This window comes from Prionailurus viverrinus, chromosome D3 (assembly GCF_022837055.1).
Source record: "Prionailurus viverrinus isolate Anna chromosome D3, UM_Priviv_1.0, whole genome shotgun sequence".
NCBI lineage: Eukaryota > Metazoa > Chordata > Mammalia > Carnivora > Felidae > Prionailurus > Prionailurus viverrinus.
The window spans coordinates 19,233,083-19,250,469 of NC_062572.1; the positions used below are offsets into that span (position 1 = coordinate 19,233,083).

Genomic DNA, 17,387 nt, shown 5'->3' on the forward strand with positions numbered 1-17,387 from the left:
TGATGGAGACTGGATCTGTGTGGCATTTCCCTGCTTTGTTTGTTGGAAGTTTGTCAGTAGCAGGGCCTATGGAGCAGGGCTGTTACAGGACACCTTGGTCCATAACTTGGCCCAGCTCAGCCAGCCTTTGGGATGTGTACATAGTGGCTCTCTTGGACTGCCAAGACCCTTGCTCTCTGCCTGCCCTGCTCCATGTTACCTGAGAATCTCGGAGCCAAGGATCTCGGAGCCAGAAAGGGCCTCAGAGAGCAGAGGTCTTGCCCTGTGGTCAGTCTGAGGCTGAGCCTTCTGTGGGGTTCTTCAGCCAGCCCATGGCCATGCCTATCTAGTGCCCATTAGCATTGTGCTGGGTGCATGGGACAATTCTGGTGCCTGTTGCAGGTTCTGGGGAAGGCAAGTGTGAAGCTGTGAATCAACTGAGTGTCAGGGTGCAACTGAAACCACCCCAAAGAGACCTGGCCTGGCTTTGGTGGATAGGAGGCCTTCCTGAGGAGGCAAAGCTTAGCCAAGGCCCAAGGGGTGTGTCAGTGTTTACTACGAAGGGTGGAAAGAGCACAAGCTGGGGGTCAGAAGAGCAGGAGCTGTGGAGGCTGGTGTTCATGGTTGCGGGATGCCCATCTGGCCCCACTTACAGCACGAACAGAGCCTGCCCTGAGCCCCAGGTTGTAGGGTATGGGCCACGTGGGAGCCCAGGGTGCCCTGTGCAAGTTCCCATGTGACCATCCGTCCTCACCCACCATACTGTCACTGTTTGTGTCGTGTGCCATCTGTGCTCATCCTCGCCTGCTCACCCACACTGCCTCCACCAATATTGCCCGTGCTGCCCCTAACCCTGACCACACTCTGTTCTCCAGGCTTTGTCTTTCTGCTTGCACTGTCACGGCTCGCTTCAAGGGACAGCGCAGACCGCATGCTTAGTCCTCAGTCCGGCTCCCTGCTTCCCCTGTGACCAGGAGCTCCTCCACATCGCTGGTCCTGTGATTTGGATAGTGTGTGTTTGATGTGCTTGGCTTCTGCCCACAGCCCATGTTCTCAGTTCTGGCCAGATGCAGCAGTGGCCTCCTCCCACTGCCCGTTGGCCTGGCAGGTGGCTCAGTCCTGTATTTCCATTGTTTTGTTCTTTTTGGCTTTAAAAAAGTAACAAAGGCAACAGACTCTAAGATACCAAGTTATCTTTAGAAGGACAAATGTGTAAAAGTGTACATTGTGTACAGTAGCCAAGATGCTCTGAGGTGGGCCCTGTGTGTGCAGTCCACGGTGTCCAGGCTTGGGGCAGGGGGCTGCATGTGGCATCAGTCCTCACCAGCCTCCCTTCCCAGGGTCAAGGAGAGGTCAGCTCACGGTAGGCAAGCTATATGCTGTGAACAGATGTTTTCAATGTGGGAGAGGCTCCTAGTGGCACTTAGGTTGTCCTGCGTGTGCCCTGCAAGGTGGGGGCTGATGTTGGGGCAGGGAGGGAGGCTGTCAGAGGGCAGAGCCAGTCACCTTTGTTCTCCTCTCCATTCTTAACTTTTAAGAAACCTCTCCAGGCTGTAGCTGGTCATGGTATATGTTGAGTGCCTGCTATGTGCTGGGCAGGAAGAAGGCCCACGAGGAAAGCCAACACGGGCACCCTGATTCCCGCTGCCTGGTTGGATCTGTGTGTCCCTAGGTGGTGTCTTGGGGCAGCAGTTGGTGCCATGAGAAGGTGCCATGAGCTAACTGTGGGGCCTGGTGGGTTGGGAGGACTTCCTGGAGAAGGTAGTCCTCCAGAGAGGCCTGCAGGGCCGTTTCAGGTGAGGGACATTGGGAGCAAAGACATGGAGGTTGGAGGGCCCTACAGCGTTTGGACTGAGGTCACTGGGGTGGACAGAAGAGAGACCTTACAGGGAGAGAGCTTGGGAAACCAGCTGGGTCCGAGATAGGGGCACAGGGGCTCTTTGTGACAGAGTGATGAATGGTGAGGGTTACACAGTGAGAGCTGCACATGAAGACAAGTCTTCTCCCAGCTCTGAGCATGAGCCTCAGAGGCCCAGAGTGGTGACGCCGCTGTCTGAGCACGGCCATGGTGATACTCTTGTGCCTGCCTGTTGCCTCAGTATGTCTGCCTCCTTTTCAAGGGCCCTCGTGTTTCTGGTGTCTCTTCTCTTGGGCGTCTGTCCAGGCTCCTTGGCCTGCCAGAGGGTGTCCCTCCCTTACAGCTAGCCTGGCTTCCGGTGGATGTGTTCTTTCCTGGTGGTCATCAGGGACCCACTGGGGCAGGGTTTGTCCAGCTGAGAGATTGCTCAAAATATTGATTCCCCCAAAGTTTACTGTTCTTAGAAACCTGTTGTTTCTAGTTGGCAGAACATTTGTGATCTTTTCAGGGTTCGCTAGTCAGAGTTGCTGCAGATTTTGATGATACAACCACATCTTTCCCCTCAAACTTTCATTGAACTGAACTGGTGGAATAAGTGGTTGTGAGCTATTTCTAGTTCTAACTGCTGGAGCAGGTAGAGAAAATGTGCCAGGAAGCTTGTGTCTTGTAAGCAAAGAGCTCTTTTGGGTTGGCCTGGAAATCCTACGAATGTTCAAGGGATTTGAACTGAGTCAAACCTGAACAAAAAACTCCAAATTCTTGCAATACAGTCTGCTCTCACACTCCTTGGAACGGACAGCCTTTCTGTCACCAAGCCAGGTCCCTTTCCTTCTGCATCCGCAGCTGTCGTTCCTTTGCAGTTGGCTCTGCAGGTCACACCTCAGAAGTGGAGGGTGTCATCAGCAGTGGCTGGCAGATGAACATCCCTCTAAAGACTCGGGGGGAGGGGCTGGGGTGGCCCAGAGGCATAGATGTGAAACATTCCAGTGATTAACAGTAGGAGAGTGAAATATTTATAATTTTGCCACAAATATTAATTAGTGTGAGCAGGTTTTGTGTGGGCAGACTTTCAAAAGAACATTCTGAAGCAGAGCAGAGGTAGCCTGTAGAGCCTGTCCACTATTGCGTCTTCTTTCCTATTGATGTCTAGGCAGCTCCTGAAGGAAATCAGGAACCTGGCCTGTGGGCAGTCCCTGGAGTCCCATTTAGGTACATGCTTCCCTGGAAGGCCATCCTGCCCAGCCCTGTGGGAAGTCTGGCTCTTCACCTGAGTCTGGGTCTCTTGTGCAGAAGAGCTTCCCTTCTGTCTCCTGTCCCGCCTCAGGACCAGGAGCCCAGGAAAACCCCCAGCCCAGGCCAGTCTGCAGAACTTACAGGAGGTGGCCAAAGCAGGGAGCCAGCTAGTTCTGCCTGGCCCTGCCCTCTCCCTCTGGCTCTGCTCCAGCAGGCAGGTGAGAGAAGGGAGGGCTGTCGTTGCCTTCAGGCTTGGCAGCCTTTGCCTGCAGAGCACCGGCAGACCCACCTGGTTGTCTGAGCATCAGGACAGGCCAGCACCCTGGGGGTGTCCTACAGTGCCCAGCCTATACGTGGGCCTCTAGGATGTGGAGGAAGCACCCCTGGCCATCAGTGCACGGTTACACAAAGCCGTACGTCAGCTCATTTGGACCCTTGGCCCACAGTGTCCCAGATAAGGAATGTGCTATCCATAGACAGCTTCGTGGAGAAGGTGGGACTATGGCCAGGCCTGGAAGGAAGCTCTGTTCACTGCCAATGGAAGCCGAGTGCTCTCCAAGCCAGAACTGCCCCACCTCTTCCACACATACGGGCTCCCCACGTCCCTTTATCAGGGCACACTGCTAGTCTCTGGGCTGTGCACAGCGGTGCTTGAGCCTGTGCTGAATTTGGCTGGCCAGGAGGCAGTCAGGATGTGCTTAGGTGGACTGGGCTTTGCCCAGAAGCATTGTCTGCCCAGGAGATAGAGTCATTCTTTAAGAGATTTTCATTGTTTTCTTTCACCCTGTTGGTGTAAAAGAAATGAATTTAGTTTTCTTTTAATCTGACTTGCTTCTTGGTGCAAAGTTCTCGGTTGCTTCCTAGTATTCAAACTCAGGATGATTTTATTTTATTTTTTTTAATTTTTTTTTAATTTTTATTTTTGTTTAATGTTTGTTTATTTTTGAGACAGAGAGAGACAGAGCATGAATGGGGGAGGGTCAGAGAGAGAGGGAGACACAGAATCCGAAGCAGGCTCCAGGCTCTGAGCTGTCAGCACAGAGCCCGACGTGGGGCTCGAACTCACGGACCGTGAGATCATGACCTGAGCCGAAGTCGGACGCTTAACCAACTGAGCCACCCAGGTGCCCCTCAGGATGATTTTAAATAGCTTTGTGCCTACCCTCTTTGAAAGGATTAGAGAGAAACTTGGCCCTGGACTCTCGTTTACAGTGATGTGCCCATCCTCTGTTTCCTAGACTTGCATCTCTCTCAGGGTTGGGCAGGAACATTACCCATGCCCTTGCTTCACAGGCCTGGTGAGTAGGGGGGTCACAGCTCCAGCCAGGGCACCTCAGTGTGCAGAGCCCCTGCCTCTCCAGCTCTGAGCTGCAGGGAGGCACTGCAGAACTGTGGTGGCTCATGGCGGTTTCTAGACTTATTTCACTACCCCCTGACCATCAGCCTTCCTCAGGGCTCCTTAGGTGCTCATTCATGATCACCCCTGGGGTAAGGGCTTGTCCAGAATCGCCACGGTGCCGCCGCCCCCCCCCCCCCCCCACCCCCCAGGGCTGATATTGGTTTTTTCTCTCCATCCTTTCAGAGGACAGGCTGTTCTGGGTTCTTGTGTGTATATCTGAGAGGCTTGGGGCGGGAGGCCTGGTCACAGTGCCTGTGCTTACATGTGTCCTGCTCCTTGGCTGTGGCTGTTGTTGCTGTGGATGTTATTTTGTTTTTCTTTTCATTTTTTTATTTAAAAATAATTTCTTTTTAACATTTATTTTTGAGAAACAGAGCATCAGTGGGGGAGGGGCAGAGAAGAAGAAGGGAGACACAATCCGAAGCAGGCTGCAGACTGAGCAAGCTGTCAGCACAGAGCCTGACGCGGGGCTCGAACCCACAAACTGTGAGATCATGACCTGAGCCAAAGTGAGATGCTCAACTGACTGAGCCACCCAGGCACCCCATGTTTTATTTATTTATTTATTTTTAAGTTTTTTTAATGTTTATTTATTTTTGAGAGACAGAGAGTGAGTGGGGGAGGGCAGAAAGAGAGAGAGAGAGAGAGAGAATCCAAAGCAGGCTCCAGGCTCTGAGCTGTCAGCACAGAGCCCGACGCGAGGTCCGAACTTGTGAGATCATGCCCTGAGCCAAAGTCAGACGCTCAACCAGCTGAGCCACCCAGGCGCCCCTATTTTATTTATTTTTTAATGTTTATTTACTTATTTTGGGAGAGAGAGTGGGGAGTGGGGGAGGGGCAGAAGGAGCGAGAATCCCAAGCACGCTCTACATTGTCAGCCCAGAGCCCGACATGAGACTCAATCCCATGAACCTTGAGATCATGACTTGAGCCGAGATCAAGAGTTGGATGCTTAACTGACTGAGCCACCCAGGCAACCCCGCTGTGGATGTTATTTTAAAGAGTCTCAGTAGAGGCTCTACCTGCTAATATTTGCTCCCAGAGGAGCAAACACCCCTGAAGCCCAGTGCGGTCCTTTTTTGCCCACACCATTCTTAGGGCAGTCTGCTGCCTTCCCTGCTCACTCTGGTGCATGAGAGGTTCCCTCACTAGGCAGCATCAGGAGGGTATTAGCACGTTGGGAGTAAATATCCGTTTGCTTAAGCCAATCCTCGGTTTTTGTAATAATCACAACTGAGATTCCAGCAAATTAGCGATTCTTTAGGCCCAAAGCCCAACAGCTTATGAGTGCATGAGCTCATCAGGCAGCAAGCCAGTTCTCGTGAGATCTTCCTGCCTAGGCCCGCTTCCCGGACGCTTGCCACATGGTGCGCTGCTCAGCCATGCAGTGACTACAGCTGCTCTGGATGCTGGTGGAAAGCACCTCTCCTGGCCTATCAGAAGGACTTCATCACTGCAGGAGCATGGCCCACCAACTTGTCCGAGCCATTGGTGTTCTCTTTGTCAGGGCCAGAGTAAATGCTGCACTGCAGGATGGGTCACTGGGCTGTCACACCTGTGTGCCAGGCACTGGGATGTGGAGGCCTCCATGGGGATCCTATTTGTTTGTTGGGAACTGAGCAGAGAGAACGTGCCAAACATATTGTGAGGCCTGGAGCAGCCCAAGTATGCAGATCTGGGGTTGGAATGTGAGTCTGAGACTCCCGATTTCTGAGCTCCTGCAGTGACCCCGTATGACCTCTGGAGCCAAGGGTCCACTTTCCATATAGACAGCAAATGGGCTGCCCCTGCCATTTCTCTGAGAGAAGTGATCTCTTCACACTGGGGAATTGGGTTTGGGACCTCTCATGAGGGCAGCAGACATGCCGGTAATCCCCATTCAGTGCTCACAGAGCCTTGGGGTCTGGCCTTGCAAGTCAGGAAAGCCCCTCACTAAGTGTGAGGCAGAGGGGTCCAGTCAGGTCCCTGCTCCCCCAGCAGTGAGATGCAGAGGTTCTGTGTTGGTCGCTGAAGGGTCTCACATACACTTCATGTCCCAGTTTCTACTGCTCCACCAGCCCAGCTGTGACTGATACCTACCGTTACTGGGCAGCGGACATTGCAAAGGCAGCTAAGGAGGAAGGGCTGCGGCAGGCTCTGTGCGGCTGCCTGAGAGGTCCCTGTCTCCAAACCCTGCTCTATGATCAGACGTGGGTGAGGAGGCTGGAACAGCACAGCTGCCTTTGGAAGCACAGGCCTAATTCCATGTTCCTCTGTGCAGGCAGGACTGCTGTGGACGACCCTGTCATGTCAGTGTATAAGAAGCGATTACCACCCCATCGACATGGTGCTACTCAGGTGTGATCTTCAGCCTGGCATAAGCAGAACCCTTTGCCATGCAGAGCAAAATCTCTGTAATGTCAAGTTTGAGACATTACTAAAACAATCGGTCCAGCTTCTCTGAAACAATACTATTGGTCATTGAGCTGATATTTTGGAACACTTATTGGGTATCAGGCCAAATTGCAAGCACTTTACATGTACTAATGTATTCAATCCTCATAATTCTGTGAAGTGGGCTTTTGTAATATCACAGTTTTACACAGGAGGAAATTGAAATGTAAAGAAATTGTGGCAATTGCATAGTCTCTCCAGCCTAGTAAGTGACTGAGTAGGATTTAAACTTAGGCGGCCTGGATCTCTCAGAGTCCAGGCCTTTGATTTGGTTGAAACAACTTCAAGTATTGTTACAAGTTTGTTTGCCCACCAGGCTGCTCATGTCTGCCCTCCCAATGGGCTGCCGGTATTTGAAGTAGTTGAGCAAAGAGTTAGAGGGTTTTGGAGGCCATGTCTGCCTCTCTCCCTGTGTCCCCAGAAGCTCCTATGCCATGGACCTCTCTGAAAGGATGTGTGGTTGCAGTTCATAGATGGGCAAGGGACTTAACCTGTTCAAGGTCACATAACTAGTGAGTGGCACTAAGAGGAACTTGAACTTGGCTCTCTTGATTCCTATTTCATTGAGCTTCATCCTTCAGATACACAAAGTTAAAGACAAAGTTTTATTTTTTAAGGTTGCATTTTGTCTCTATTAATGGCTTATTATTTATACCTTCTTAAAAAAATGTAGTGACTGCCTTAGGCTTAACAAAATACATGTTGAAGTCATCACAGCCCACCTTCAAATGATACTATACTACTTCATGGGCAGTGAAAGAACCAAGAACCTCCCATTTTTTATACCCTTGTTTTCATTCATTTTACTTTTACATACACTGTAAACTCACAATAGGCTGCTACCCGTTTTTGCTTTAGACAGTTCTACTTTAGAGGAATTAAACATGAAGAAAAAGAATGTCTTTTTTGTTACTGCTTTAGCCATTTCTGAGGAACTTCATTTCTTTATGTGGATCCAAGTTTCTGTCTGGTTTCAATTCATCCTACCGGAAGAACTTTCTTTAATGTTTCTTATAACTCAGATTTCATAGTAAGGAATCCTCTTAGCTTTTGTTTTTCTGACGAAGTCTATTTCTCCTGCATTTTTTTTTTAATTTTTTTTTTTTTTCAACGTTTATTTATTTTTGGGACAGAGAGAGACAGAGCATGAACGGGGGAAGGGCAGAGAGAGAGGGAGACTCAGAATCGGAAACAGGCTCCAGGCTCTGAGCCATCAGCCCAGAGCCCGACGCGGGGCTCGAACTCACGGACGGCAAGATTGTGACCTGGCTGAAGTCGGACACTTAACCGGCTGCGCCACCCAGGCGCCCCTCTCCTGCATTTTTGAGAGATATTTTCACTGGATATAGAATTTGGGATGGACTTTTTTTTTCTTTCAGCATTAAAGATGTCTGACTTGCATGGTTTCTGATGAGAAGTGTGCTGTAATTCCTAACTTTGTTCTTCCATATATGATGTGTCTTTCTCTGCTTTTGAGATTTCCCCTCTATCTTTGGTTTGTAGCAGTTTGAGTATGAGATATCTAGGTATGGGTTTTTGTTGTTGTTTTTGTTTTGTTTGTTTTTTTAAATGTGTGGAGGAGTCTTTGCCCTGCTTGGTGTTCTCAGAAACTCTTGATGATTTGATGTCTTTCATTATTTTTGGAAAATTCTCTGTCATTATCTCTTTAAATACTTCTTCTGACATGTGTCTGTGTCATTTCCTTCTGGGATTCTAATTAGTACGTTAGATCGTTTGGATGCTTTTGTGTGCTCTGTTCTGATTTCCCCTCCACTCTCTTTCTCTCACTTTGGATGATTTCTACTGACCTATCTTCAAGTTTTGGTTATTTTTCCCTCAGCTGTGTCAGGTGTGCTGAGAAGCTTGACAAAGGCATTCTTTGTGTCTCTAATTGTGTCTTTTATTTCCAGCATGTCTATTTGAGTCTTGCTCATAGTTTCCATCTTACTCCCCAAATTCCCCGTCTGTTCACGAATGTGTCCCCCTTTTCTAGTAGAGCCTTTAGCATACTAATTACATTTATAGATCATATTATTCTTAGTTATTTTTTAACTGTATTTTATTTATTTGTTTGTTTGTCTGTTTGTTTACTTACTAACTAATCTCTATACCCACCCAGTGTGGGGCTTGAACTCATGACCCTGAGATGAAGAGTCATATGATCCAGTGACTGAGCCAGCCAGGTGCCCCTAATCTTAGTTATTTTAAATTTCCCATCAGGTAGTTCCAACATCTGGGTCATCTCTGAGCCTTGTTCTGTTGATTATTTTCTCTCTTGACAATGTTTCTTTTCTTTTGTGTGTGTGCCTCATTTTTATAGTGAATATCAGATATTATGTGTAGGATGGAAGAAACTGAAATAAGTAATATTTATGCTGGGAATGGCCTTCTCTCTCCTTTTCTAGTCTGTTAGGAGGGGGAGTTAGGCTAGTCAGAAGTTGAGCTGGGGTTGGTTTTTCTTGTTGCTGTGGTTACCATTAGTGTACCACTGACTTCAAATTCCTATGACCTTACCTTATGCTTACAGGGGGGCTGAATTGCCAGAAGGTTTCTCAGTGTTCCATTCCCACCTTCAGCCTTAGGCCTTTTGTACACACCTCAAAGACGGTCTCTCTCCATGTTCTTGCCCCTCTTCCTATGTAGACTGTTTTGTGTTACTTGTGCTTGTTAGCCTGGGGTAGGGATAGGGCTGGTTCTCTCTTGTCTCTATCCAGCCGCAGACTGAGGCAGACTGTGTCCCTGCATCTCAGGAGTGGGGCTTTGCTTTTCTAGTTGTGGGCGACTTCAAATGTTTGGGCCCTGAATGGCTTCCTGCCCCTCCCTCGGGAGGTTTTTCTTTTCCCTTCCCACAGCTGCAGTGGGTCTTCACCTGTACCCTGGAGGCAGCAAGATTTGCTGTACCTCCCCAGCTGGCTTAAAGCTTTTGTTTCTTAGGGAAAAAAGTTTCCACCAGGTCTTCATGCCTTTCCTATAGCGGCGAACACACTTCCTTTCCAGGCCTGCACCACAGGAAGGTTTCCTTCAATACCTCTTCCTGCGCTGCCTCTGATCTTTCTCATGAGCGCATGGGGAGCTCCAAGGAGAGGAGCTAACGTGTAGGTAGCAATCTCCCTTGTGTCTGCGACCCCGGGAATCTCCATTCTCACTCTAGACCACTCTTGGCCTATTGCAACCAGATAAAAATTTCTGCAGGACTCTTGCTTGCCTTAGTTGTTCATGCCTATTGTCTCTGTGTGGTAGAAACACAATAGAATGGTGTACTACCGTGCATCTCTTTCCAACTCCACGTTCAGCGACATAAGGTTGGCTGGTAGCCTGAATTGGCCATGGTGGGAGTATTTATGCCACAGAAATCAGTAAATGCTACAAATGTGGGCTTCCCCCCTACCCCAAGAGCCAATTGTTAACCATTTACCAGAACACCACCATTTGGGGAAACCCCACAAGGTTGACCGTGGAGATTGGTGCCTTTGGTGAGTGGCTCAGCAGCCTTCTGGGACGGGTAGGACTCAGCAAGGTCACAGTGGCTGTGCTCATGTCGTCTCCTCTGCAGGGCAGTCACCAGGACACTCACCCTGGGGAGGCCCCGCCATGTTGGTGCTAGTGTGGATTCATGCTGCTGCCCTCTCTCCCTCCTTTGTTCCCCTCAGAGCGCAGCCAGGATAGCACGGCAGTGGCGCTCTCGGACTCCAGCTCGACACAGGACTTCTTTAATGAGCCTGCCAGCTCATTGGAGGGCTCTCGGAAACTCTATGTGGAGAAGAAGCTGCCTGTTCCCAGTATCCAAGTGGGCCCGACTGGTAAAGACCTTCAGGGGCCCACAGAGGAAAGAGGTATGAAGACCTAGCTTGGTGTGTTTAGAACTGCTTCGGTGAAATGGCCTGTGACAGTCTGGGCAGTCTGAAGAAGGTGGGCTCCCGAGTGGCCCAGGTCCTGTCTGGCTCCTGTCCTCACACCTCCACCTGCTGCTCTGGGGCCTCAGTTGGGCAAGTCGCTTGCCTCCGTGGGCCTCTGCACTCCCTGTAGGGTGGGAGGGAGCCCAAGGCCTGCGCCTGGAGTTGTGAGGATTAAGGGAGGTGGCTCAGGAAGGCATTCACACCGTGTCTGGCACACAGTGTGTTCTCAGTGACACCTGTCGTTGTTGTTATGACCCCACTGTGGCCATATGGGAAAACCACATCCATGACGTGAGCGCCCTGGATTTTTTTCTTAAATACCTAGTTATTAAAAAAAATCTTTGGATCCTAAATGTCACCAATGTGTTTTCTTTTTAGTGTGAATCATACCAGGCCTCTAGGGAAAAGTGCCTCCCTTTTCAGTCAGGAGGCCCTGATCTAACCCCATGCCTGGCTTTCGTGGGGTCCCCGGGCTCCCTTTGTGGAAACCAGTGGGCAGAGCCCCACACCCAGCTCGCAGGAGAGTGCTGGCAGGCTGGATGGATATCTGCGGCACCCCTCTGGGGCTGCGGCTGGGCAGCTGGCCCTGGGTTTTGAGAGCTCTCCCACCCGGACCAAGACTTGCTAAACAATAACAACCACAACAACCCAGACCCATGCTCAGCGGCCCTGTGCCAGGTGCTATTTTTTGTCCTCCCAACCACCCTAGGAAACAGCCCTGCGGCTCTTCCCATGTTACAGGTGAGACCTGAGATTCAGAGAGGGTTGGGAATTTATCCAGGGTTAGTTCGCACCCTTAACCTCTGCCCCATGCTCCCTCTCTGGGTGGGCTGGGAGGGGCAGGTAGGATTGGCGATGACCTCCCCTAGGACGTGTTTTTACAGGCCCTGGATGGGAGAGTCTAGGTTCAGGAGTTCACGTGTAGACGTGGCCCCTTCGTGCTGGGGATGGCCTGTCCTAGCTCTGTGTTCCTCACCAGCCTCCCCTAGCTGGCCTTAGCAGGTGGTGAGGCTGCATGCCCTGCAGGTTGGCAAAAGTGCCCCCATTAGGGTCAGGTAAGAGGACACAGAAAGTGAGACCAGTGCCCCACTCTCTCACTAGGCACTTACGCTATCTCAAACCGATGTTGACATTCTGCAACTAACATAAACATACCACAGGGAGCTTGAAAGGGGAAGGAACAAGTAACCTATAGTCCCAGCACTCTAATACAGCAACTCTTGTTCACGTTCAGTCTTAAAAATAAGATTACTTTAACTATTGGACAGGTGAGGCCTGTTGTCTGTGCTCCGTGGCCCATTAAGCAGCGAACTGCTGTGGGTGCTGTTGTGTCACCCCGGCCTCTCTCCACCATGTTTGGGGAAGTGGGGGATGCAGGTTGGGGTGCTGAGCTCAGAGAGAGTCAGCCGTGGTCTGACCTAGGCTGTGCAGGGCTTTCCAGACACACGAGGGGCATCCCACCCCTTCCCTCCTTCCATTCAGAGCCAATGGTTTAAGCAGACAGTGTAGGGGCTCACCACTGGTAAAGAAAGTTTGAGGGGCTCCTGGGTGGCTCAGTCAATTAAGTGTTGACTCTTGATTTCAGTTCAGATCATGATCTCACAGTTTGTGCGATCGAGCCCTGCGTCAGGCTCTGTGCTGTCAGCACAGAACCTGCTTGGGATACTCTCTTTCCTCCTCTCTTTCTCAAAATAAATAAATGCTTTCTCTCTCAAAATAAATAAATAAAACATTTTACCAAAAAGTAAAAAGGAAGTTCAAGTAGAACCATAGTCATGGCAGTAGCTCGTAGGCTTGAAGGGAAGCATCTTCTGTGGATACATCTCTCCACTCTAAGCCCAGCTTTTCCTGGTAACCGCAGTGAAGTTGGTGAACTTCCTGTTGGAAATTGGTGAACTTCCTGTTGGAGAGTTGGTACAGCAGAGAATGTGTTCTGAGCCCTTGCGAGGCAGACAGCATAGGGAGCAGTGCGCTTCTCCAGGCCTGGCCCTGGTTAGTGGTGGTCTCTGACACACTCTCCTCTGGGCTCCCAGTGGGCAGGAGCTCTGGCCACCAGGGCTCCCATGGTTTTTGGCGCCCTGCAGAGAGCCAGGATATGGTTCTGGGCCAGGGCTGGGTGTGTGCCCCTGGTGTGCTCCATACCCCAGCTCTTCAGGTGCACCCTCACGGACGGCCTTGCCCCCAGCCTGCTGCTTCTCTCATGGTCAGGGTCCCAGAGCTCACTCGCAAATTTCGTGGGAGTTGTTTGACAGCAGGGCACAATGGAGCCCAAGTCTGTGCCAGGCCCTGGGTGCTGAGCCGAAGCAAGAATGGTTCTGACATTCATACCCCTCCTGATGCCCAGGTGCCCTCCCTTCCGTGGCATCCAGCAGATGCCTCTTGACTTCTCCATTCTGCTTTGTGTCAGGGTGCCTCCAGGAAGGAGGTTTCCCTACAGATGACTCTCCAGCTAGTTGAAGCTCACCTTCTTAGGAGTCAGAGCTTCAAAAAATGTCTAAAGTGAATGGAGCAACAGTAAAGGTTTATTTTGTTTTGTTTTATTTTTATTTTATTTTATTTTATTTTATTTTATTTTATTTTATTTTGGAGAGAGAGAGAGCACGTGAGTCAGGGAGAGGGGCAGAGGGAGAGAGAGCCTGACCTGGGGCTTGATCCCATGACTCTGGGATCATGGCCTAAGCTGAAATCAAGAGTCAGACGCTCAACTGACTAAGCCACCCAGACCCAGACTAAGTCTGAAGGTTTATTTTTTTAATAGAGGGAAAAGCTGCCCAAATTTCATTCTCTAAACAGAAGCGAACTCTGTTAATTACTCTGAGGGCAGCATAGTTTGTCAACAGCCTATGTGGTCCTGACAGTGGACACGGGTGCCCAGCCCGGGCCCTCCCTGCTACCTGGACCTGGGGCAGGATATGGGCCAAGGGTGCTGGTACAGCTACCAGCCACTTTGTTCAGGGACCACCATCCCATGGCTGCACCTGCCTCTTCTAGGTCAAGTAGAGGCCTGGTGATGATGCCTGAGTGCCTTGCACAAGGCAGGGGTGGCAGTGGCAGAGTGGGAGGTGGCCTGGTGTGTGCACTCTGGGCATGCTAAGCCAGTCCTTATTGCCAGCAGCAGCACCAGAGTGGCCAGAGCATTGCCTTGCTTGCTTTTTATCTTTAGGACGAAGTCTCCTCATTTTTATGCTGCCAGGGTTAGGACTAGGCACCCTAGCTGGGAAGCACTGTGTGGGCTTATTGACGTTTCTGACTTCCCCCCTTTCTTCCACTAATGTGACCTGTGAGGCTCTTTCAGCCGTGGAGTGGACACTGTGTGTGAGGCACATCACCCATGTCTCCTGCACCTCTTCAGGCCACCCAGATCCCTGAGTAGCTAGGTTTTTCATTCACTCTGGCATCACTACTTTTTTTCCCTTTTTTAATGTGTTTTCAGACATGCCTTCTGACCTCTCTTTGGATAAATTCTTGACCCTGTGCTCACTTTCCATAGGAGATGTGTTCCTGTGTGTCTTTGTGTGTGAGCACACACTTAGCACCTTATCTGAGCCCTTGGGAGGTCTTTATCTTCATCCTATTTCCCCATCTCCCTTATGCCTACCACAGGGCTGGGCCCAGAGTCGTTGAGAACGTGTTTGTTGAGCCACATTTGAAATGTGTCCCTTGAATTGAACACTAGAAATCAGGCACATTTGTAAGGCAGTGGTGTCCCCGTAAGATGCCAGCCCTGAGCAGACTCCTAGTTGCTGTCATTGTGCTCTGAGTGGGGTGCCTGTGGGACCTAAGTGGTTTCCTGAGCTCCCCTGAGAAGAGAGCACAGTGTCAAGATCAGATGTGACCTGCTTTTCATTCATTCATTCAGCTTCAAACTAGACCCTGTGCTAGGCTCTGGGCAGTGGGGGAGGGGGAGACACCCGTGCATAAATGCAGTGGGATCGGTGACATCAGAGAGGTGGGCACACAAGGCACTCTGCAAACCCCACCTTGGGGCCCAGGAGGCCTGCAGGAGAAGGTGACAGTGAGTGGAGTCCTGAAGGATGAGAGCGAGTGGGTGAGGCAGGGGAGGGTGTGCAGACGGTGAGTCCAAAAGGAACAACAGTGTTCCCAATGGGAACAACCATGTTCCCAATGGTTGGTTTCAAGGTGTGAGGCCCAGAGGGTAGGTAGGAGGGATGACAGGACTGACAGGAGGTAGCCTTGCGCGCTGTAATGAGCAGCTTGGCTCTGTCTTGCTCAGATTCTTTCCTTAGCAAAAAGAACTCGATGTGCACCTGATGTCTTTTTGCTTAAACCTGATGATGGTTTTGCTTAGGGGAACTTGGGACCTTAGTCCTTCACCACTCTTCCCTACCGCAGCAGGCCCCAGCCTCCTTTTGGCTGCCACTACAGTTGGAAAAGGTTGACAGGCTGAGGACAGGAAGGAGCTCAGCCCACAGTGGCTGACAGGCTTCAGCATTAGTGCTGGGCTACTTCTCTGGCCTCCTCCAGGCAGGCCTTGCCAAACTCCTGGGTGCCTGACAGGCCACCTTCCCCTCACTGCTTGCCCCCATCCTCTTCCTTCAATCCTTCCCTCCTGGGCCAGTCTCCTTCTCCTGCAGCCCCTGCCACCCAGCTTGGGCTCTCCTGTGTGTGAGCTCTTGGTTCACGCACAGTAGCAGCAGCAGCTCTGGAGAAGGATGTCGGGTAGGCTGTGGGCAGAGGTGCTAAGCGGCAGAGCAGGTGCAGTTCTTTGTGTGCCTTTCCTGGCTGTTTTATTCCATGGTTGTGGCAGCCACACCTTCCTTCTGTGGACTGCTTCCCCATGCACCTGCATAGGCCTAGGAGGCGGGACAGCCTTGTGCTGCCATTCAGAGGGGGGACTCAGAGCCCCGCTTGCCACCCCCACCGTCTGCAGCTTCAGGGCCCCTCTGCTGCATGCCAGCTGGGACATCCTGTTTCACAGGGGAGGAGAGTGGGAGGCTATGGAGGCCTCAGCCAGCAGGGGCAGAGCCAGCACCAGGCCCCATGCCTCCTACTGGGTCTGTTGGGTCCAGCAGCTGCGTAGCAAGGGCACAGACTTAGCTGTGCCTTTCACCTCAGTAAGATTACTCCTTACTCCTGTGGGGGCAGGGATTAAAACTGAGGTGACTTTCTTTTTCTTCTCACCCACAGGGAAAACTGAGGAGTCCTTGGAGAGCACGGAAGGCTTCCGGGCCACAGAGCAAGGCAGCCAGAAGCCTGCTGCAGACCCCCCGGCCTCTGCCTGCACTGCTGCCAAACCCCCAGCATCTGCACCTGCCCTGTGGGACGGAAGGAAGAGAGCGGACACCCTGGGGGAGCCCGCAGCCTTTCCCCAGGGGCTGCCGGCTGGGGCAGAAGAGCAGCGCCAGTTCCTCACCGAGCAGTGCATCGCCTCCTTCCGCCTGTGCCTCAGCCGCTTCCCCCAGCACTATAAGAGCCTCTACCGACTGGCCTTCCTCTACACCTACAGCAAGACCCACCGGGTGAGCGAGCTGCCAGCCCATGGGGGGCGGGAGAGGGGTTTGATCTTCCCAGGGCCCAGGAGCATCTCTTGAGTGTCGGTGGGCAGAACAAACCCAGGTGGGAGCTGCCAAAGGTCTTGGGTAGCGGTGCATGGGAGGGGTGGGACAGGAGAGATGTGGGAGGTGAGTCCACACAAGAGTGGTCCAGCTTTCCAGGTGAGAGTTGGTGAGGACCACAGGTCACAGGAGGGATCAAGGGAGGAGCGGGTATAGGGGCTGCTCCCAAAGCAAGATCACAGGCTCAGGTACTGCTGCGGGCTGAAGGGTGAGGGCCTACAGGCTCATCAGCTCTTGCCTGTGAGGGCCAGTGTGTTGACTCTTACTCCACTGTCCGGCTTCCTCTCCACTTCCGTTCACCTGTCCTCCTCAGCATGGCCCCACAGGCATATCCCCAGATGCCCTATAGAGATCCCCCTCCTCTCTGGCCCAGGGCTTTGCTGCAGGCTCTGTCCCCTCTGGCCGCATCTTGCGGAGAGGCCTCCTCACCATCATCCTGCCCCTGGGCTCGCCTCTCCAGTACAGCTGCCAGAACCATCTTCACAGCCTCTGCTGCATGGGGGTTGGGTGCCGACAGCCTCCTCCAGCTCTTTTTGGAAAGCAGATGATGTAGCGATTCTTAACAGCTGTGCCCCAGGCTTAAGCTCTCTCAGGGACTTCCCAGCCAGACGGCTTCTGCTGGCAGGTAGCATCTGTGCAGGGAGTGTGGCATGTGTGTTCTTTCACTCTTCACTTACCCGGGAGGCACTGGAGACAGTGTCCTGGTCGTGGTGCCTGCCCCCATGGAGGTACATTCTAAGGGACAGGCAGATTGTAAAACACGGAAACAAGCAAATAAAGCTAGTCCCATTGTGACACATGCTAAAGAGAAGATAATGGGATACACACAGGAGTGGGGGTGCTGCTCTGGCACCATGAAGGCACCCATTAATCTGAAACCTGTAGGGTGGCTGTGGCAGAGTGGGGGACAGTGGCAGTTTGGAGGACAGGGAGAGAGCCCAGATCAGGCAGATTGCCTGAGCATGTGGCAGTGTTGGGTGAGCCAAACTGGTGTGGGCAAGGGCCAGAGAGGG

At 51.7% G+C, this 17,387-nt stretch overlaps 1 protein-coding gene across 7 annotated transcripts in view; it reads left to right on the forward strand.

Annotated features, from left to right (window-relative positions):
* Window positions 1–17,387, forward strand: part of CABIN1 (calcineurin binding protein 1) — a 153,303-nt gene that overhangs the window by 75,661 nt on the left and 60,255 nt on the right. For all 7 annotated transcript variants that reach the window (XM_047827547.1, XM_047827551.1, XM_047827548.1 and 4 more), the window contains 2 exons: window positions 10,553–10,735; window positions 15,947–16,278. In XM_047827547.1, coding sequence (XP_047683503.1) covers window positions 10,553–10,735; window positions 15,947–16,278 — 515 coding nt within the window. The remainder of the gene's footprint in view (window positions 1–10,552; window positions 10,736–15,946; window positions 16,279–17,387) is intronic.